This window comes from Strix uralensis, chromosome 1 (genome assembly GCF_047716275.1).
Source record: "Strix uralensis isolate ZFMK-TIS-50842 chromosome 1, bStrUra1, whole genome shotgun sequence".
NCBI lineage: Eukaryota > Metazoa > Chordata > Aves > Strigiformes > Strigidae > Strix > Strix uralensis.
The window spans coordinates 166,073,364-166,096,825 of NC_133972.1; the positions used below are offsets into that span (position 1 = coordinate 166,073,364).

The 23,462-nt window shown below is 36.1% G+C and overlaps 1 protein-coding gene across 13 annotated transcripts in view; it reads left to right on the top strand.

Moving 5' to 3' along the window:
- PHF20L1 (PHD finger protein 20 like 1) overlaps positions 1-23,462 on the top strand; it is a 59,807-nt gene that overhangs the window by 23,394 nt on the left and 12,951 nt on the right. For 6 of the 13 annotated variants that reach the window (XM_074888254.1, XM_074888221.1, XM_074888230.1 and 3 more), the window contains 9 exons: positions 3,149-3,401; positions 5,430-5,615; positions 5,823-6,029; positions 13,500-13,718; positions 13,910-13,966; positions 15,227-15,331; positions 20,303-20,497; positions 20,857-21,038; positions 22,948-23,047. In XM_074888254.1, the coding sequence (XP_074744355.1) occupies positions 3,149-3,401; positions 5,430-5,615; positions 5,823-6,029; positions 13,500-13,718; positions 13,910-13,966; positions 15,227-15,331; positions 20,303-20,497; positions 20,857-21,038; positions 22,948-23,047 (1,504 nt within the window). The remainder of the gene's footprint in view (positions 1-3,148; positions 3,402-5,429; positions 5,616-5,822; positions 6,030-13,499; positions 13,719-13,909; positions 13,967-15,226; positions 15,332-20,302; positions 20,498-20,856; positions 21,039-22,947; positions 23,048-23,462) is intronic. The other 7 variants (XM_074888279.1, XM_074888269.1, XM_074888298.1 and 4 more) reach the window with 3 other exon arrangements.

Consider the following 23,462-nt stretch of genomic DNA (forward strand, 5'->3'; position numbering starts at 1 on the left):
TTGTGCATTATCTTGCATATTAAAAGGGCTGAATGCCTAAGCATGGTAAAGCAAGCTAAGGATGAACAGTAGTCTTGATTCAGGACATCTGTTTTCAAATGATTTAAATCAGAGCCTTAATGTAGTTTTAATACAGCTTTTTTGTATTCATTTTCATTCTTCTTTAACAGCAGCATTTAAATAAAATAGCCTTGCTGCCCACAATTCTTAAGAGCACTTCTGTTCTCAAGCCCCGGCACACTCTACGAACAGTCCCTACCCCCAACTTTATTTGATATTTTGGTTGTACTGGTTCTTTAGAGCTGATATATAATTGCATTGCTGTGGTTTTTCCATTGACACTGCATTGGATGCGAGTTTTGTCAATGGAACATGATTTTCTGTTTTTAATGCTGTCACGGTAACGGCAGACTGAGCCACTATGGTGTCAATGCATTGACCGATATTTTGCATAAAGGTTTACAATGTATTGACATGACATTCCATTTCTCAAATTTTTGCATATTAAAGATGCTATGATTTTATTGCTACTGTGTGTGATATTTTCAATGTGCAAAAAACTGTGAAATGGCTTACAGCATGCTGTTTTTGGAAGAATCATTACAATGTAAATCTTATCATGCAGAATCCCATTACGGTGAATGGGACTTTGTGGTTTACATAGACTGTGTATGCAACAGTATAAACTACAGTGCATATTTACTAAAAACTTTTTGTTACTTCTTAGACTTAGTAACTCGGCTGTTTCTGTTTTATTGATTAGATATAAAACAAGATGTCTCTGTCATTGTTTACATGCTAATGGTCTGAAAAACCTCATTTTTGGAAATACTAGTTAAGCTCCTTTAAAGAGGCATCTAAAATCCCAAATTGTTCTATTCCTTTGCTTCTAACTAAAACCAGAAACCTCACAAACATTTAAATGATCAGCTGTGGGGAGGAAAATTTTTGAACTTAAAGCTTTTTTCACCAAGTTCCTGCCCAAACTCAATTTAAAATGGCCGAGTTATAAACCTCCCCCAAAGGTTTTCCAATGGCAAAGCTGACATTCCTTAGAGGTTTTGTCTGCTACTGCTATAAATTGAATGGATAAAATATCTTGTAGGTTTTTTTAATACTGTAATACAGAACCTGGTAGAAGTATTCAGGCCAATAGCCGAAAACTGACTTTGTTGATGGAAGTTTATTTTATTTATATTTATATATTTTTAGTTTACAGTTGTCTTAAACCCAAAACCTCAAACGATTAGTTGCACATACAGTAGTTTATTTAACTGTATTAGGGTATGTCATGTTATATTTCCTTTTGACCAAGACCTGATTAGATGAATAACATTAATTCATTGAGGTTTTTAATGTTAATTTGTCCTGTTAAGAGGTTAAGCACCTTATCAAAATATTAATTTAATTTTTTTAATCTTGTTTAAATAACTTTGTAATTTGAAAGTAATGGATGCTGTAGTAATGTCTTTCACATCTGTGAAGATGAACAATAAAATTGTTTATTTACAAGTTACGACTCTAATTAATTTCTGGTAATACCTCTCATAACCAGCATAGGTATACTCTACAGTTCATGGAATATTTTGCTTAAATGAATAAACTGCACTTAGTACATGTGTAATTGAGTTATTCAAGGTAGAACTGATGTCTGCTGAGTGGGATGTTTTGCACCGGATCTTTACATGATACTTCCAGCAAGCTATTCATGTAGCATTCAGGGGTGCCCTTTTACAAACACAGAATGTGCACTTGTGGTTTTTTGTTTTGCTTTTTTTTTCTCTACTGGAACATGGAAAGTTCCAGTGGAAAATAAAATTGTGATTTACAACAAAACCCCAAAATACCCTCAAATCATCAGAGATGTGACGTTTTTAGTTTGGATAAAGTGGTGCACACATTCTAGAAATAACTTTCTACTTTGTTAGTTATGGTTTTATTAGATGGTACTATGCTGTGTGATGTAACTGGGACAAGAAAGGGGACAGGCTTAAGAAATAATGTTCATATATTGTAGTTTGCCATTGTTGGGCAAGTTGTAACACATGCACAGTTTATTCAGTAAAGTAGGAAGAACTTCCAGTTAAAAATCTAAAATGCTAATGTCTGTCAATGCATGCTAATTGTCTAAAAATAATACTTCAGTATGTGTGTTCAGAAGGATGAAAATTGATGAAATTGGAAAGCTGCATTATATGTTGATTTTTTTTTTTCTTCAGAAACTGTTTTAACTCTTTATCTGCTCATTTTTCCCCAACAGTTAGCAAACTATTTAACCCTGTGGTGCTAGAAGTTGTGATTTCTTCATGTGTTTGCACAAACATATAATGTGGTGAAATCCAGACTCCCAGCACTGAAAAGGGTTGTGTGAGAGTGTGTTCAGCATTTGGAAACTTTATTGTTTTCAGACGTTCCTTAAAGGAGCATTATCAACTTTTTCAGGTTCTTCTCTAAAAATGAAATTTGTGTTCAAGTTTTCCTGAGGAAATCTTTAAACTTTTTTTTTGCTATGGTCAGGGAAATGACTGTGAAAGAAAAATCTTGGCAACTTTTTTTAGAACTGCAGTCATTCTGAACAAGGATCGTCTGCTCATTGCAGTGCAAAAGCCTGTCAGAGTTCAAGAAGAGTCTGAACAATGATCTTGGTCATATGGTTTAATGTTAGGCAGTCCTGCGAGGAACAGGGAGTTGGACTCAATAATCCTTATGGGTCCCTTCCAACTTGAGATATGCTAGGATTGTACATCAGTGTACATATCCTAGCTTGTAACAATTGTTCTCCAAGTTGTACTCTGAGACAGCAGTGGCAGTCCTGGTCTACTGAAGATGAAAGAAACAGAAAGTAAAAAGACTTTGGTGAATTTTTAAAATGGGAATAGAGGAAAAATGTTTTGGTTTTGGACTTTCTGCAGGTATTTCAAATAGTAAGAAATGAGGGTGTTCTGAATACTGAAAATAATTGATAGTGCTCCTTTAAAGAAAAAGTTTTTAATGTGATGCATTTAAATAGTTTTAATTTGTACTGAAAATAATGTTGCTTAAAATGTGTTTTGAATACTAAAATTGCTTTTAAAAAGATCAAAATAGAATACAAGAACTACAGCGAAGAAACTGAAATAAAAGTATCAATTTTTTATTATTTATTCAGGAGATTTCACCTAAACCACAAAGTCAGAAAAAAAATGAAGCTGATATTAGCAGTTCTGCCAACATTCAGAAACCTGCACTGTTATCCTCAACTTTGTCTTCAGGAAAGGCTCGCAGCAAGAAATGCAAACAAGAATCTGGAGATTCTTCTGGGTGTATAAAGCCCCCTAAATCACCACTTTCCCCAGAATTAATACAAGTCGAGGATTTGACGCTGGTCTCTCAGCTTCCTTCTTCTGTGATAAATAAAACTAGTGAGCACAGACATTTTAAAAAAAATACCGTAATTACTTACAAGAGATATACAGAAATTTTTTTGGTTGTAAATGGCTATTGCTTTTAAAAATGAATCTGCTTTAAATAAAAGGTCCAAGCGGGAGAATTAGAGGTAGCTCAGTATTTTAAAAGTCAAGATGCATAATAAGGCATATGAATTACTCTACTGGAAATAATACATTTAAATAATACATTTATATTTATAGAGTCATGGCTTTTAATGGTTGACTTTCCCTCCAGCTTAAATCTCCATGTTAGTATTAACAGGGATACAGGAAAAATCAAACCTCTCTTCTGAAGGGGCCTGATTCATTAAAAAGAAAAGACGTACACCTTGGTTGTGGACCTTACCTTCTCTGAGAAATTCCGCCTTCAGCAGGCTGATGTGCTGTACCTGTTGGCTGTGGCATTCTTCACCTTATGTGATATTTCCTCCAAATATGATGTGAAAGAGAAGATGGGTTCAAGATCTGTGGTGGGGAAATACAAAAATATCGGGTTTCTTTGTCTCAGAAAAATACCATAGATGTTCAACTTCTTAAAGTGTAACTGATTTGCCAAGACTAAAATACTGATTATCAGAAGAACAGGGAAAGGTTTATGCTGCATCCTTGAATATGCTATTTTTTGTGAATATTAAAATATTTCTACAATTTTTTTGAGATTACATTAGGTTCTTAGTGTTGCTTAGGGTCATGCTCTTTGTTGGCTGAAGAACGTTAAATGATGAGGCCAAGAGTTAAAATAAATGTGGGTGCCAGTAAGTCAAAAGCTACATTTTTGTTTCACCTTTAGAATAGTGATTGAGGATGGAAGACTAAACCTGCATTGTGTGCTCCTCTTAACCTTGCTTTGATATTTTCCCTTCGGAGATAAGTTTCTTTTAATCTCTTCTCACAGATAACTTTAAATGAATGGGAGAGGGAGGGTTGCAAATTCAGCTGTCTGTATTTATTCAGGACACATTGGTATAAATTGTATTTTGTCCCTACAAAATACTAGCCGTCATCTATATTGTAATACACCTTCCCTCCCCACCCCTAAACTAATGGTAAGTAGTTTTCCTTGAGCATGTTTGTATTATGGATTAAGTCAGACTTTTCTGTAGCAACATTTTAAAAATTAGCTAATTTAAAAGTTGGTTACTTAATAGCTTAGATATTGTTAGTGCTGTCTTTTAATCTTTGGCTTCTGAATCTTTAACCATCTCTAATGAAAATTCCAGTTTGCGATGTCTTTATTTTTAAATCTGTACATCTTTGACTCCAAAAACTACTTAAGAAAAGGAGAGAACAGTGATTTACAGTGTAATAATGACTTAAATGTTTTTCTAAGGCAAAAGTTTGTGAAACTGGGCAAAATTGGAGAGTTGTAGGGGAGTTTAGGTTTTTTGTTTTTAATGAATCAGGCCTATATTAACCTATATCAATCCTCCCCCCCCCCTTTTTTTTTTTTTAAAAGCATAAAGTTCTTGAGCCTTCTTACTGTGCCATGCATTGGCAGTATGCATTTGAAATACAGTTGGGGTATTGATATCAGGTTAGCAGAAGACAGGAGGTGGGATATAAAAATAATCACTGCTTTTGATTTTTTTTTTAAGTTGTATGTTAACACTATCCATGACTTTTTAGATCTTTAACTGTGATCATTTGTTCTGTTTACTGTTAAATCCTATTGCCCCCTTCCATTATAAGTAGCCTACTCTCATGGGTTATATGGGGTTTGTTTATTGTAAGTACACTGTTGCGTAAAACAGCCTTTATCAGTGGGGAAGTAGGTGCCCTAATGTATAATAAGCAAAAAGCAGAATCATGTCTTGAGCATAACTTTTTTTTCTTTTTGCTCCTGGTAGTCACAGTTTTTAATTACTTTTACCAGTTCTGCTGTGATTACCAGCTTTGCAAATAAGAGCTATTTAAAGCACTCCCCATCTTTAGATCTCAAATACTGCGGTAAGATTATGGTATATCTCTCTGCTTCATGAACATTGAAAGATCTCTTTTTAGGTCCATCACAGCCAGTGAATTCCCCTAGATCCTACAAACATAGCCAACGGAGAAGAAGATCACAGCGTTTAGCCACTTGCTCCTTGCCTGGTGATTCTATAGAAAAAGTTTCTTCTCCCTCTTCAGTTACTGATGGAAAAGTGTTCTCCATCAGTGGTCAAAACCAACAGTCATCAAAATTGGAGGGTAATGTATCTTAATCTAATAAAGAACTGCCCAAGAGAAATTGAATCATAAAAATTAGACCTTTCACCGTTTTCATCTAATGGGATATTTTGACTTATTGTAGCTAAAGCTGTATGCTGTTCCTATGTTATGTAGTGCTGCAATCCAAACTGTTGTTTGTTGGACCTATGTATCTTTTTTTAATATTACATTTTTTCTTTTATGTAGTACCTGATGTTGCTCATATGTCACTTGAGAAGCGTGGACCATGTCTCCCTCTTGATTTAAGCCGTAGTTCGGAAGTTACAGCACCATTATCCACAGAATCCACTTTCCGTAATGAATATCCCAGTAAAGACAAGGAAGATATTCAGATGATTACATATCTTTCTTCCAAAGCAGTAACTGATGGAAGAGTAGCTACAACAGCGTCAGGTAAAGAGATTCAGTATACAACCAGTTAGGTTTATAGTTGTAGGGTTAAAATGTATGTGTATTCAGTCACACAGAAAGAGGGGATACTTTTTTGTTTCTTCTTTTTCCCCTTTCTGCACACTCACACACCTGCCACTCTTTCTGGGGTCCATCCATCTGCATATTCTTCGTCTTCCACTGGCTTTGCGCTGCATTAGCACTTTTTCTAACACACTTTAAGGAGGATCTGAGTGTGGAATATAAAAAGCAGTATTTATTTCAAAAATATATTGTTAAAACTTGTAAAAATAATTTATGAGGTTGTTTACTAACATATATACTAAATCTAGATGTACTCATTTATCTTGGGGCTTCAGCTTTAAAACTCAGTAGTGTTTTCATAGACAGTCAGCATTCCTCTACCTTTGCTTCTGTTTGCAGTGGAAATTTTGTCATTTGCTTGCTACGAAATGTTACTTGAAAATATTTCTGAAATATCCTCTAAAACTTCTATAGACTTGATTCACCCTCACAAAGTTAGCACAGAGCCTAATACTGAAACTCTGTGCCACCTCTCGCTTTGTAACAGTTACTGGCTACTGTGGTTTAGGGGAATCACTTGGATAGAGGCAGTTAAGAGATCTGGGGAATGGTTTACATAGTGATTTGCAGACCCTGTAAGTGTTGGGTTTTTTCATCCAGTGTATGATAGGTGTCCTTACACTTTTTTCATAAGTAAGTCTCTTATGTGGATGAGTAGCGTACCTTTTTAAATTGGGCTTCCAAGAAAGAATTCTCTCTCAAGCCTTTTTGGTTTTTACTTGTTGGTTGGGTGGGGTTTTTTTTTGTTAAATGAGAAAATTGTTCAATAAAGTAAAAGGAGGAAAAAATAAAATTACTGTATTCTTCTGGGAAAGTTTTTGGTAAATGTGATCGGTAGTAAGGGAGTACAATGTGACCTTAAAGTATAGAATTATGGCACTCAAACTATAACTACTCTTGTTTGAGGGGTGGGAAATAACTTTGCATAAAGCTGATAGTATAGCTGAAGTGCTCAATAGGTCAGTGAGGCATTTTGTTTAGTATGTACAGCCCCTTGTTGGGTGTCTGCCCACACATGCTCCCCCTGAAAGTGTAAGATGATCGCTTCATCGAGTTGTAGCATGGCTATTTAACCTGATGTAGCAAAAGCTGCGTAGGATTCTTGGATCAATATTTCATTGTTTAAAATAGATGATTATAATTATCTTTTCTCTCTCAAAACAATAAATCTATAAATCTCTTAAACTAATTTGTTAAAATAAGGGCTATGGGAATTTCTAATGAGCTGCCACTTAAGCTTTTAAAAATATTACTTGGTTTCTCAAGTGAAACCACGTGACAGTCTTCGTTTGCCTTTAATTACATTGCATAGCAGTAGAATCCCAGATTCCTGGGAAAATTCTGTAAAAGTCCTTTTACCTCATGTCTTCTGCCACTAAGAGAAGTGCTTTTGGGAGTTGTAAATTTGCCCACTCAGAGAACAAGATCATAAAAGAAACTAACAGCTTCCAACTACCATCTGTTTCTTGCTTATTAGAACTCATTTCAGTTACTAGGATTTTAACTTCTGACTTTTCTGATATATTTTCTGGATCATTTAACGTGTAGTTGGTAATACTGATGGGTATTTATTTTGTTGCCTGCTTCTGTCATGGAACTGGTTTGGAGTCTGAGTGAGCTTCTTCTAGACCCAGCATCCATGAGTATACTTCTACCTGTTTATTTGTTGAGCTGGGTCTTGGTCGTGGCCACAGCTGAGTCTAGTTAAAGAAATAATATGTTTCATTTATAGCCACCTTTATTTATGACTCAAATATTTGACATGTGCACACACTTTATGTCAGGGGAAACTATTCCCTGACAAACTTATCTGGTATTACTACTTGAGTTCAGAATGGGAAGATGGAAGCACTTGCAGCCTATGCTGGAGGATACAGTTTATACTGTATTTGAAGCTTAATGGAGCTTTTTGTTGACCTACATAATTTTAAGACTTATAAGGTCTCAAGGAACTGATTTGCCAGCTACCTTTTTGTCTTCTGGGTTTTTGCCTTCCAGAGAGACCTGTGTTTTGTTCCTAATTTTCATGTATTACTGTTTTTCTCCATGTAATAGAACTCTCTGCCTTGAGCAGTATAAGCTGTGTGGGCTGAAAGACTAGTCTAAGCAGTTTGATATCTAATTTGGAGATTTCGTAGAAGGTTTTGAAGCTGGCTGCCTCTGTCAGTAGTATCTCTAGGACTCTAACTGAAGTCCTTACATCTTTTGGGTTCATCTCAGGCTTCTAACTCTGAAACTCATTTGTCTCCGATCTTTCTCGTACTCTTCTTAAAAGCTACATTTTTTTTTCTTCTAAGTTCAGGTTTGAAACCTCTGAAGATAGCCTACATGGTTGAATAGTTTTTGGTTTGTCCTCTGCTTTAGGAGGCATCTTTATACTTTTGAAATAGCACGGGTTCTCCAGTCATGTTACTTAAGCACACATAACTATACCAAAATATTGTATGCTTCAGGAGAATAAAAAGAATCCACACTATCACTAAGTTTCCTTTTCTAATGAACCTGTTTAAACAATGGCAAGCTAATATATAAAGGAGAAGTGCCCAAAGCCTTCCTTTCTCATTCCTGTCAATGCTTGAAATTATTGAGAAGTTAATTTCTGTTATGCAGGAACATCTGCCTGCCTAAGCGTAATTTAATATATTGCATTGTTTAGTTTATGCGTTGTGACTCAGTAGATTACAACTTGAGAATGCTGGTGTAAAATACAGACTATTCTGTAATTGTCTGCTTTTTTTAATCTGAAAGAACTATTTTAAATCTATGTCCTTTTATGATACTTCTGCTGTTTAGATTTTATGGGCACAGTCTGGACAGATCTGGTGTTCTGGATTTTGCCAACACTGGAATTTGATAAGTTCGCTTAAGTTGGACCTGCTGGCTTTGTAATCATTGAATTAGATAACTGTAGATAGTTTCAGAAATTATGGAAGTAACAGAAGTATTTAACCTGAAACATCCTATTATGATTGACGACCCTTTTGTAAAAGAGATGTACTGTTTTAGACCCAGAGATGCAGTTTGTGGCTTTGGAAGTTTAGACTTCTGATAGGGACTATCAGTTGAGTCAGTTGAAAAAATAATTTTGCATTGTTAAAAATGATGCATTTTAATGACTTCTTTGAAAAACACCAGGTTAGTAACTTTTTAATAGAGGGGAAGGGATGAGGTGCACTGAAGTGCAGAAGCATGAATGGTAATTCATAGTATCAGCATTTAGATTACTTCACAAAATCATTGCTCAAAATGAACAGTTTGTTATTTCATAGAGGCAGCACAAAAGTACTGTGATCGATTCTTTCAGTCCACAGGCTACATGGAATTACTGTGCACTTTGGTAGACACCGGTACGCTACCAGTTAATTACTGAACAGAGGTACTGCTTTGCCAAAACTGGTGCATGGACCTACTTGTGATCACCTGATATTGAACATAACTAAGAATCCTCCTTTTCAGTTGTCAGACTCCTTAAAATGTAGATAACTGGCCTTTTTTCACTTAGCCTTCCATAGGCTAAATACACAGTCAGTCTAAATACATGCAAAACGCTGTAGTTTTCCAGTCCTGACTACATGAAGTTCAGATCTTTCTGCAATTATAACTTTCTTTAAATTTGGGATCATTTTTCTTGGTTTCTGTAACTCTACACCGTTTGTTAGTTTAACTGTTATGTATTGAGCAAACATAATTTCAGCAAGCAATCTGGGGTTTAAAATTTAAGTAAAAGGAAAATACTACATTTACTAATATAACAATATTATAATATTTATAACAATAATATAATAATGTTATCATTAGCTGTTATTTCCTGTCCTAGCTCAGTCTAGATGATTTTGCTAGTAGGGTAATTAGGTTAACTATATGGGAGAAACTTGCACTTACTCTAAAAGAAAAAACACTGTACACTTTTACATAATGATAAGTTTACTGCAGCAGGAACAAGAAACGGCTGATGTACAAAACTTTCAGAAAAACAAGATCAATCTCTTTTTAATAAACTCTTGCCAGTGTTATTGGTTACCCTGCTTTTAAGAGGTATCCAGGCTCTGGTGAACTAAAGCTCGTGTTACTTTGGAGCTGTTTTACTCCGAACATGTATTGACAGTCAGGTTTGCTCCCTGATTTGAATGTCTGCCATTCTATTCTCTGCCCTGAGGTTCCCAGCTGATTTTTGGGATAGTTAGCTGAAGGCAAGCAAGAACCTTTCATGTCCTCATCCTTCCTAAAGAGATCATTTTGTGCAGGATCTGATGTTAATCTGTAATATGTGTTTAAAATGCATTTAGATATAAAATTCATCCTACACACAGGGAATTCAAACCACAAAATTAATTACGATAGAACCACGAGTTATGCTGGTCATGTTATGATTTAAGTTGTATATTAGTGCAGATAATGATATTTCTGTTATTACGGAAGTTGAAGCATCAAAAGCCATGGAATAGAATATCATGCAACCAAATAAGTCACTTCACATTAGTACAATTTATTTTAATTTGCTGAAATAAGTAGTACCACTAAAAGCCTGTCGGTGCTGCTGCACTTGTAGCACAGCATCCTGTTCTGTGCCTGTGCTCGCACGAGGGAGGCTTGTGTCGCCTCACCATGCCAGACCAGGAGAGGTAGCATTGGAAACGTGTCATAAACTGGACCAGAAGGTGCTGTGGTTTTCATTTGTTTTTAATTTGAAATCAGTCTTCTAGTGATAAACTACTGATTATGTCACTGTTCTAAGATCAATTTTATCAAGTGTAATCTCTAAGCATCTTTCTCTCTGCTGTTAACTGCAGACCTCCCACACTTCACTGTGTGGGAGGTGGCTGACTAGACTCCTCAACAGGAATAAAATTGCAATTAAAACTAACAGTTAAAAATATATGGTAATATTTCCATAAAGGATTTTTTTTATAAACTAATATTTTTCTTGCTGTATTTGTTACTTGCCCTTCAGAGTGTGATTGTCTGCTTTGTCTAATTTTGTGGTTACTTGTAAGGCATAGTGATTGCATAGTTGACAATTACACTTTGCAAACCTTAATACTTTATTTAGGATTTGAGAATTTAGGATTCTCAATCTAGAATGAATTCTGATTAATAACAGTAAAAACCAAGAATAGCGATGCAGAGTATGCAGGCATAATAGTAAATTTCTCTTTTTAGGTTACTGTAGAAAGGCAGTCTGGAGAGCTCTGCCATTGAGATGGATATTTGTGTGACTGTAGCAGATTTCTGCCCATCATAAATGTTCCCTCGGTTACTTAGTTACTAGCTGATTACTTTGTTAGATGTGCTTGTGTTGAAAAGTATTGAGATAGTGAAGTTTGTGTTGTGGCTATCAATATCAGAGCATATTTGAATGTCTGAGGTCAGGATTTCTTATGAATAATGAAGTTTAAATACTAATTCATTTAATATTGAGACAAATTTCTTTTGAGATTGTATGGATGGGGTATTATCACATCTTTTTATCAAAATGGCCTAACCAAATTATGTGCATTTGGGTGATCCTTCTGTGCTCTTTTTAGAAACGAGACAAGACGTTGATAGCATGATGATGTGGAAAGTGTCACTTTTTTCTTTTCCTGAGGTGCTAAAATATACTTATTGCTCCACAGATGGCAAAGCAGTTCAGTCCCGTAACAGAGACAAATGTTAATTAGGAAACCCAAGAAAGGAATAATTGGGATAGTGTTTTGTGTCGATGATAAGTATCCCAGCAAGCTAAGTCCACTTGAAATACAAACAAAGGCAAGAGCCTGAATAGTAGACCAGTCTTGAAAGGATTATGGTCTTAGGTGAGATGATTGATTTCGGGTAGCCTCAGGTGTGGTCATGTAGCTTGTGTCTTGTGGTAGAAGCCAGCATGCAGAACTGAGCAGCTGCTTCTGGCTGCTGCTAGATTGCATGGCATGGTGATGTCTTGCATCTTGCAGCTGGGAACATCTGGCATTTAAAAGTACGGTGTGGTGCAGTAGGTGATGTACCACTTTCTATTGCTCTTGCTGCCCCTGTGACTTTCTCACTCTGTAGCATTTTGATTGTTTCATGTAATGTGTATGTTGCATCCTAGTAAAAGTGGGTTAGTCTGTCCAAGCCTGGAAGGCCACCTTACAGAGTCAACTGTGAGACATTCTTGCCTTTTCTCCAGAATCCTTTTATGATTGACGAAGTCACTAAATTATCTTAACACTGCTTATTTAAATGCTTTTTGTTGTTTTATTACTGAATATTTAAAAAAAAAAAAAAAAAAGGGCGGGTGGGGGAGCTCAAAGAACCTGTTCCAGATCAGCTTTGTATTTTGTCTTGTTTAATATCTTGACCACTGGCAGGTATTTTTCAGGACTTTTTTTTGGTTTAGCACTTTAACCCGCAAGTGGTATTTTACATGCTGATATTTTGTTGGGCTCATATGTTTGAGAGACACCAAAGGTGACTGGTGTCTTCCAAGTGTTTACAGCTGGCATTGAAAAGCCTGACCCCCTTATGACTTTGCAGAGGTGCATTTTTGTACAGTATGTCCTTGGCATGGTCCTGAAATGTTCTCAATGGTCTGATGAAGATTAGGCTTTCCTAATTACATTTAAATGAAACTTAAAGCTCTCACAGTATTAATGAACACAGAGAGCTTTGAATTAACTCAACAATGTTCTTTGTAAATAATGTTTGTTCTGGTTTGATTATTTCAGAATTCCAGTATCCTATTTGATTATAAATATTAGCAATGAAAATTATAATTTGTTTTGTTTTGCCATGTTATTTCCTAATTTGCATCAGATAAAGATTAAAAAAACCCTAAGTATTTCACTGAATAAACTTTTCTGAATAGTGGAAGATAAGAATTGTCAGTATATGATGCTCAGTTCTGAAAAACTACTACAGTATTTTGCATGTAATTCAAATGTGGATTAAATACACACGTGAAAGACTGAATGATTTAAATATTATTAAAATCAATTAGAAATGCAATAAGCAGAAGTGTAAATTTTAGTGCTATAAAAATTTTGTACCAGAGCTTAGTTTCTCTGTTCACATAATGGAACTTAAACGATATCGACAATGTCAGCACCTTTAACACTTCCTGTTGAGGTGTATTTCTATTACAGTGAAATAAAAAGGAAACAAAAAGGCTTAAAAGTAGCAGCAAAAGTATGCTTTAAACAGTACCAGTAGTTTAAAAGTGAGTGCAAATTTCAAAACAGACGAAGAAACCTTCTGTGGCATGTATTGCCTTGTATGTAAGACTTAAGACCTAGGCATTCATATGCAGTAATTATATATTAGGTGTGATGATATTATTACCAATACTTGACGTTTCAGTGATCTGACCCAGCCAGTGATCTGGCTGCAATCCTTACAGAATGCCTAGTAAATCTGTCTTCTTGTTTTCAGCACCCTCGTCCCATGTACATGCCTTGCATCTGGAAATGCCTTTAACCAATAGTCTAAAGTTACCCAAAGGGAATAGTAAAAAAAAGAGGTCTTCCACATCAGTGAGCTCTGAAGGGACAGAGATACAGTGCTCTGTGCCCGTAAAGGAGAAATGTTTTGAGAGTCTGAAGGAGAAAATATTAAAGAACGTGATTGAGAAGGACAAGCATTCAGAAGTTGGTAAACTACAATACTTTTTGTTTCCAGTGCTTTAGACAATAAAAATAATTGTAAAGTGACATTAAAAATAATTGTTTGTATGTTTCTTATTATTATATACCATTAGGATTTTTTACAGTCTAATGACTTTTACAAGAAAGTAGGTCATCAGCCAGACATTGCACTTATGTCATATATTCTTCAATTTGCAGGTGCAGTGCGAATGGAAAGAAAAGGAAAACTGGAAGAGAAAAGTTCTTCAACATATGGTATGTACAGAGCAACAATATTTTTAGGAAAAAGGAAAAATTCTCTTAACACGTGATGTCTCTGAAGAGTAAATGTAAAAGCATAAAACACTTCCTGGCCCTAGCTGTGCTACTTTTGTTTGTTTAGGTCTTAAAAATAGCTTTTACTTATGTGACAAGTTTATAGTAGAAGAATAATTTTGTAAGAGAAAATGGAAGTGCCCATAGCAAGGATTTGGAGGGGTCTAAAAGTACCTGTAAGAGGCCTGGAAAAAGAGCTTGTTGTTGTTGAATCAATGATACTGCCTTTATTTCCTTGTACTGACTGATTTGGGGGGGAGGAGAAAACACTTAGGTTTGACTAGCAAAACATTTGTCAGTTCTTGAAAGAAAATATAAATTAAGAGGGCTTTGATTTTATCCTGTGTTTAAAGAGAGATGGACAAGAATTCATAAGTGATTCTGTTTTTCCAGGAGGTAAAGTTGTTTCTGTATTGCCCAAGAAGATAATAAGACTCTAATTTATGTGCAGGAAACAATCCTTAAATACTGACTTTAAGGACTTATTTTCTGTAGCAAACCAATTTCTTCATTATTTATCTCACTGCTGATTACACAGAAAATTATTATGGAGTGAAAATTTTGTGGAATGTATTTTGTCTGGGGACAATTAATAGGATAAATAGATTTTTTTTTTTTCCTGAGATAAAGTACTTGTCCCCGTATGTATACCAACAGTGGTTAGAAATGAACTGCAGTGTAAAAAATCTGTCATAAATCTTAGTCAGAGTTAGTTTGCTATGAGGATGTCACTGTGTAGTAGAAAGTGCTGACAGCATCAGCAGTTTTGTGATACTGAAATTTCCTTCAAGTGACTTTTGTGTTTAAGACGATGTTATCTTTTTATTTTGGAATTTTGCACTTTTGAAAGCTTTTTCTCTTGTCCAAAGCTGTTTATTATAATCTGTAAGTAAAATAGATGTCATAAACTGTTAAAATACTGTTACTTATTTTGTGTGCTTTGCTATATCTTCTATGATACCTCATTTGGAAATACTTAAAATGGTAAAATGTTATTTGTTGAGAGAGATTCCTTTGAACTATTCCACCAGCAATTAATAAGAGACATGCCCAAGATATCAAGTAAATTAACTGAATCATTTTGATCTGACAAGGCAACTGGAATACTTGATTTTTTGAATGTCATATTTAGGTTAAGCCAAATGAAGCAAGTAATTTGGGATAGTACTGCTGTTTTAAAATGTTTAATTTTTATTTCAGGTAAAAAGAAAGAAAAGGAAAAGGAGAAAAAAGAGAAAAAGGAGAAAGATCATAAATCAAAACAGAAAAAGAAGAAGAAAAAAAAGAAGAAATCTAAACAGCATGGTAAGTTCAATTTACATTTTTCTTAAATAAGTAGAACTTATATTTCTGACATTAGATATTAAAACTTGTTTCTAAACAATATGAATGTCAAATATTCGAAATTTCAAAGAAATAAGTTTTAGCCTTTAAATGTTGAAAAGACACGTCTGACCTCTTCTTTGTATTTATAGCCTATCTCTATGTGATAGACTGACATTTTTATATTTTTTCTTTCTTCAAAAGATAGGCTCGCTCTTATTTCTTCAAATTCTTCAATTGAAACTCTGTATACACATCCTATCTTTTTTCCTTGAATGTTAAAATTATTCTAGTATCTAGTCTGTTACTAAATTTCAGTGGTTTGCTGTATAAGATGCAGCCTCTCCTTAATAGTTAATCCTTAACAGCTGAGGTTGGCATCTCTGTTGCAACAACCTTGTTTGTTGTCTTGACAAATGGTGGTTCCATTTGTCTTCATTTTACGTCCCTATTCCAGTACTTTGATCATATCACTCATCATTTTCTCTGTTATTTCCATTGCCTAGGGGGACAAAAATAATTTGTTTTTTAGGTACAAAGCTCTAGGTAGACTGTGCTTTTTTTAACAAAACAAAAAACCCTTTCAAACCACTTTGTGGTGTTTTTCCTTCTTGTTTGGGAAGTACTCCTGTAAGTCTGGTTTAAAGCTTTAGTACCATCCCTTCTCTAACTCTGCTTGGCATGATTTCTGTGGAAAAAGTGGACAATATTTGTGGGCTTTTTTTTATAGAAAGATAACTATCCTGCTGACCAGTAAAATTTTATAGTTTCTTTGTATCTCTTCCCCTTTTCCACACCCTTTGGTTCTTTTTCTCTCCCATAAAATCACATTGCAAGTTCTTGGTTTACCTTTTTTTGCATCCAGTGCAGTCTTAGTTGCAGCATTATGGCAATAAAAATAACAGCATGGGCAAATGCAAACTCCTTCTGCATTTTCTTCTTGCCGAAGACTTTATTTTTTGTGTACTATGCCTGCTTACTTCAAAAAGTGTTTCAGGACTTTAATACTAATTTTTATCTTGCTGCTGTTTTTCTGGGTTTTTTTGAGACATATTTAAATATTCAAAACTTTAAAAATGAGAACTTAGACTGTCCTTTCCACGCGTATCAGATTGACTTTACTTCTGTGTACCTTGGGAGTGTACTTTACTAGATATCAGTTGTAATAACTTTGATTAAAATTTCTTAAAATGAGGTGAAAATTTAAAAGCTATCAAATAATTTTCTAGAATTGTTTCCTCAAGAGCATGTGCAAAAACCCTGTGCATTAGAAGGAGCTTCTGACCACAGACTTCTAAAGGTGCCTTGTGGATCTCTAGAGTGACTATGCATTTGTCCAAAATTTGTGCTGTAACATGAAAATGCTCCCAAATTCTGCAGTGCTTCAATGTGAACTGCAATAATCTAGATTTCATGTACTTCACCATCTTTATATTGGAGTAATATAATTTTAAACTATAAACTTCAATTTTACCTAAAAGTTTATTGGGAGCTTTTTGCTTACACTGGGAAGGCAAAAAGTATTGCAAGTATTTGCAAAAAGTATTTGCAAGTATTTGTAAGAAGATACTGGTAAATGCTAGGTATGCAAGAGCCGAAGAAAAGAATAAAAACCCCAAGAAGCTAAGCAGTCCTGGCTACTTCATCTGTGATTATTAAAACATGGCAGATTGAGTTAATACTCTCCATGGGTTCCACTTTTATGAAGATGTTCAAAAATAATGTGCCATCATCTTGTGTACAGCGATATCCCCAGCAGCACTCTCAATGCAGTTTGAGAAGAGTGAGAAAAATGTTTTATAGTTCTTCTGTCCTTTGAGTATATGACACTGAGTGTTGGTGTGAAAGTGTTTATAAAAGAACTTTCATAAAAGAAAACAAAAAAATGATTGAAGTATTTGAGAAAAGATGTTTTAATAGGTAACAAGTTAAGCTACAGTTTTGAAATAAGATCAAAATGATATATTATGTATATTTTGTATTGGGGAAATGTTGACAGTATTTTCCTGAGCCTTCTGTTTCATGTATTTCCAAAGAAAGAGGTAAATAGAAAAGTTATTTGTTATCTTTGGTATTGAATCATGGAATTTAGATGAATTATTAGAAAAGGCTGCTGTAGTGCACAACTGAAGGTTTTAGAGGAGTTGGTCAGACTGGTGATTCTCCTCTGAGCATGTGATACTGGGCTGTTTCGTGAAGTGCTGTGCTTGAGATCAGAGTCCAACGCTTTGCACTGTCTGGAGTGCACTTGGTTCTCTGGTTCCAGACAGCTCCAACATGCAATGGGTTCTGCAAACCCCATTCATCCAAAGTGATTCAAATAGAGTACCTCTTGCATATTATCAGAGCCATATTCTTGTGCCCAGTATTGTTCTTTGGTTTTGTCTTGCGATCTTAAGGTGATTTGTTGTGGATTTGGGGTTTTTTGATTCTTTTTATTCCTTTGGTCATTTTGTCAACTTGTCTTGAAACTTAAAAGTTTGGCAGAGGTACTGTGATCAGGTTCCAACCTCTAGGGGCTTTATCCAATGCTTGTAAATACTAGGAGAAGACTACATACCTCCCAATGCCCCAACAAATACAAAAATCCAGATGCAGAAAGCAGTGTTGAGTGAAACTTGAGCATTTTATTCTTTGCAAATTCATCTTGTGATGAATACCTGAGTATTTTTTTTTTTACCTGTGGAAAAAAGAAAAATGCTCTGTCAGATTCTGACCCTGAAAAAGCCCATTGAAAAATGATCTGTCAAAAGAAGCAGTCTTCTCTCTCTCCAGGACTTCACTCTACTCAGGACATGGGCAGAAATGAAAGGGTGTGAGGCATGCTCTGTTCCTTTGGAATCAAATTGAGGCATCTTGGGGAAGAAGAGGCAGTGGGCACATTGTGTGCTTCAGATAAGTTTTGTGCAAGGCTATAGAAGAAACAAACAAAAAAACCTACAAAATCTTTTGATTTTTGTGCTCTGAGTGTATTATTGACCATTGGTATAAACCCCATATAACACAGAAGGTAGGTAATTTCTGTTATTTATACTGTTCTGTTACAGTGAGGTTGATAGCAATACAACATGCATCTCACCTACTCATTGAGTTGACTCCCCTACAGTGAATATACTTAGGAAATGTAGTAGGTAGTGTGTTTTTGATAAAAGGAGAAAGTAAATATGAACAGTATCTTTATGGAAGGTATTTAGTAGAGAAGTATATTGTGGAACCCATTGCAAGAAAACTGTAGATACAGGTGGTAGTGGGAATGCTTCCTGTAGATGGATGAAAGTGTAGGAATCTGATTACTTATATTTGAAGTAATAAGTTTTAGGAAGAGTAAATAGATAGCCACTCTTACCATTTTATCAGCATAAGACAGACATGGATCCACTCAAGTGGGTCCAGAGGAGGCCATGAGGATGACCATGGGGTTGGAGCACTTCTCCTGTGAGGACAGGCTGAGAGTTGGGGTTGTTCAGCCTGGAGAAGAGAAGGCTCTGGGGAGACCTTCTGGGAGCCTCCCAGTACTTAAAGGGGGCTACAGGAAGGCTGGGGAGGGACTTTATCAGGGAGGGTAGTGATAGGATGAGGGATAACGGTTTTAAATTGAAAGAGCATAGAGGGTAGATTTATATTGAATATTAAGAAGAAATTCTTTACTGTGAGGGTGGTGAGACACTGGAACAGGTTGCCCAGAGAAGTTGTGGATACCCCCTCCCTGGAAGTGTTCAAGGCCAGGTTGGACAGGTTCACTTGGTCTAGTGGAAGGTGTCTCTGCCCATGGCAGGGGGCTTGGAACCAGGTGATCTTTAAGGTCCGTTCCAACCCAAATCATTCTACAATTTGTGATTCCATGACTTGTCTGGGACAGTTTTTCCAGTCACTGTGATTAAGGACTGGCTTGCATATGTTTTTCTTGAGGCTGTTGCATATAGTATATGTTAGAGGAAATATGCTGGTGTCAGTATAACCGTCAATACTCTATTACCAGTAGGCACAATCACATGGTGCTGTCTATGCTTACGTGCATGCTCTGACGACCTCATCTTGCTCCACTCTGGCTGAGCAGGATGGGGCCCACTAGTGAGAATATACAGATAGGTAAATGTGGATCGCTCCAGCAGCTGGGCTCAGACACTGTCTGCCCAGTAGCTGCCTCTGGATCCCAGTCTTCCCAGTTGCTGGCACCTAGAGATATGAGCTGCTGGGGCCACAGCCCCACTGCAATACAGACCATCTCGCTCGTGTGCACTCTCAAACACTCCCAGAGTTGGCCAGGACTCCCCAGATTCCCGTAGCCCCCCTGGCTCTCACCCTTAGAGGGACACTCACACCCAGAGCTGGCCCTTGCAGACCCACTCACCCCTTGCTCCCAGGACACTTCACCTGCTCACGAGCTGGTCCAGCTCGATCTCTGCTAACAATCACACTCTGGCTGGCTCCAGGTGCTGCAGCATGAAGTCATGGGCTTCTGTGACCGATGGCTCCTGGGATGGGCCTGGAAGCATCCCAGGAGGGTTTTCTTTGGGCTCCCTGTGCTCCTCTGCAGGTTATTCTAGGTAGCAACGTTGGTAGTGCTACAAACAGACCTAAGGCAAAAAGAGAGCGCTATCAGCAGCATCTCTAAGGATAGCAGATGGTACAGGATGAATTGTGGAAAAAGAAGACTGTATAATGTTCTAGGAGAAATTATTCCTCTGTACATTTAGAGATGGGGGGAGGGGGGAGCTAAATGGGTAATGCTAGTTTTAGCTGTTAAACTTCACTGTTTCTTACTGGAAATTTTTTTTATAAAATATGAAGAGCTTTTGCCATTTCATATTTATTGTTTCATCATCCTAATACCTTAGTGTTGACATTCCTTACTTCAGAACATAATGTTACAGTATTATTAAATTCTTTTTTTTCGCACTTGTCATAAACTTTACTTTTGTAACAGCAATTTATTTTCTTCTAACTTTTCAGATTATTCAGATTATGAAGATAGTTCTGTTGAATTCCTGGACAGGTGCTCCTCTCCATTAACACGGTCCTCGGGGAGCTCTCTAACTTTGCGCAGCATGTTCTCAGAGAAGAATACATCATACCAGTATCCAAGAGCTATCTTGTCTGTTGACCTTAGTGGAGAAAGTAGGTTGGCTGAACAGCAACTTTCGATTTGTAGGTTTAATTCTTTAAGATAAAGAGAATTTTAAAGGAAATAATTCAGTTTGTGTTTGGAATTGTAGCTATAAATATGGTGACTGATTTATATTTCATCTATTTAAATCAAAATGCTTACACTCCTCAAGCTGTTCTGCACTGTACTTGCTTTGGTTAAGTGTGTCTACTCTGCTTCTGAGGAGATCATGTTAAAGGCATTTTGCAGAATTTGGCAAGAAATTTAATATACTAGCGGTGTCTTTGAGAGCAAGTTTTTGCTATATGCAGGTTAAGATTTTTAACTGTCAACCCTCCCCTATAAATGTAAAGTATTGCATCTCTGCATGCACAATTTCACATGTATTTATTTTTACTAGACCTTTCAGATGTGGAGTTCTTGGATGATTCCTCTACAGAGAGTTTGTTACTTAGTGGTGATGAATACAATCAGGACTTTGATTCAACTAACTTCGAAGAGTCTCAGGATGAAGATGATGCTCTCAATGAAATTGTTAGGTGCATTTGTGAACTGGATGAGGAAAATGGCTTTATGATTCAGGTAACGAAATTGGGAGGGATATATTTTCCATGTGAATTTCTTGCCTGTGAAGGTGCCCTTTTAATGTGTTGGAGACTGAAGTTATGTAGAGAACTGTAAATAGAAGTGAACAATAACAAAATATTTTTATATTGTGCACTTTGTATTACTCTGGTGTATGCAGAACTGTTACTCTAGGATGGGGTTTCTCTAACAAATCAATATGTAGAAGAGGTTTGTAAGGAAAGGTAACCTTTTTCTTTATAGCCAGTTGATGAATTTGGAATAAAGTATCCTTTCCCTCACACAAATCATCACTTCTGTCCACAGACGATCCCGATTATACCAGCCCTTCCGGTTTGGCCCTTGTGCTTTGCAGTACCAATTGTAGAAACCACTCTTCTCACTGTAGATTGTACTTCAGGTGTATCCAAGATCTCTGCTACACAGATGTTACTATTGTCAGTAACTGTGATGCGTGTGTCGTGTGTGCTTCATCTTTAGAATAGCAGTTCTCAAACTAGAAATCAGTAGCTGGTTTTAGAAAGTAAGGGTTTAAATCTTACTTGGAGTAGAAAAAAGGGAAGAAGACTATACAGTATCTGCATAGCATTCAGGTGCTGATGGATTGCAACTACTGCTGCTTATTTATTTGTACTCCAATGGGGGGATCATTTCCCATCTAGCAATGAATAATTTAAAGTCTTTGTCTCAAGGAATTCATAATATAATGATTAGATCAGGTGCAAGAAACAGTGAGAAAGAACTCAGTTCAGTCACTAAAAAAGCCATGAACTTCTGTGGTTTTTTTCCCCTACTCAAAAACCAGGTTTGTATTCAACTATTAATGTGGTGCAGTTTCTGTTGAAAATATGGAGCCTTTTTAGTTGAGATTTGGAGGAAGAGCAAGTATGACTGTCCTGTGTTAATGGACTTAAAGTCTTTTGGAAATGACAGAAAGACCTGAAAATGAAGGACACAGACTGTCCCTGCGAACACACTGAAATGCAGTGCTGTATTGGAGGAACTAAGCAGGAGTTCAGCTATGGTAATAAAGTAGAAAAATGGGCTGGTGTAGAAATCTTTGGAGAGAGGAGAGGGAATCGTAGCCATAGTGACATGACAAGAGGAAAGGTGACTTCAGTGTTTTGAATAGACTGATGCTCAAAAGCATGTCAAAGCAAAGAGGAGAGACTTCCAGTTGTAAACCAGAAGATATTTAGAACACAGGCAAACACTGAGCTGAGAAAAGGAAATGTATTTTTTAAGTGGTAGTTTCCTGCCTGTTTCTAAAGTCCAACGATAGCTTGATTTTTCCTCTTCATGCCTTGTCTCACTGAGAGCAACGAGTTTGCTGTTTCTAGGCCCTCATGTCTTACCACTTCTATTTTGCTCTCCTTTTCTCTTGTTTCTCCTCTTTCATTTTCTCTTCATTTTCTTTTTCTTTTAGATTTTCCATTGGTGCGATATTAAAAACACATCTTTCTAGCGCACTGGAGAGATGCTTTGTAAATATAAATAATTAAACTGAAGAGTTTTCTACTTTTCACTGTTATGCTGTAATGTATTACATTATCTTTCTACTTTACTGTAATATTATACTCCTGTTTTATGTTTCACTACTAAATATTTAGGTGCTAAAATACTGAATGTTGTAATAAAATATTATTAAATATTGCATCTTCAATTTCTTTTTTTTTTTCCAGTCTGGAATTTGTGGTTGAGGTAACTTTCAGAACTAGAGTTCTTTTTTAGCTTGATGTCTTTGCCTACCCAAACACAAATTGCCCAACTAAAATAATCCTACTCAAACCAGCTGTTTAAGTTAAACTGCTGTTCTCTGCATTTTGACGATACAAGAAATAGCTTCTGATTTTTGAATCTACTTACCTCAGTTTTAGTTTTTGCTTTTGTTTTTTTCTGATGTCAGTGTGAAGAGTGCTTGTGTTGGCAACACAGTGTATGCATGGGTCTGTTAGAGGACAGCATTCCAGAGCAGTACATCTGTTATATCTGCAGAGATCCACCAGGTATGGGTAAACCACCTTTATCTGCAGCTGTCTGCTTGGGATTTTTAAGCGGAGATGTTATGTATTGCTTAAATTGTTAAAGCTTTGGTTTTTGTTATCTGTTATATTTCTTTGGGGCAAGAAATTCTAAGTTTGGCTCTGAGCAGAAACTTTCCTGTTAATAACATCTTGTTCAGCTATGCTAAATCTTATTCATGACCTTAATTACTATCGCTTTACTTGTTGAAACCTAATTCCCCCAAAACATTAGCACTTTTTCATGTTATAGTCTGAAAAAGTTTCCTAAACAAATGATTCTTGTTCAGTGATCTGTTTTGCCTATACTTGGAATCACATCTGTTCGTTTAAATATTTTTCTAGAAAAAGGACTCATTACCACAGTGCACTCAAATATGCTGTGGATGTCATTTCAGAT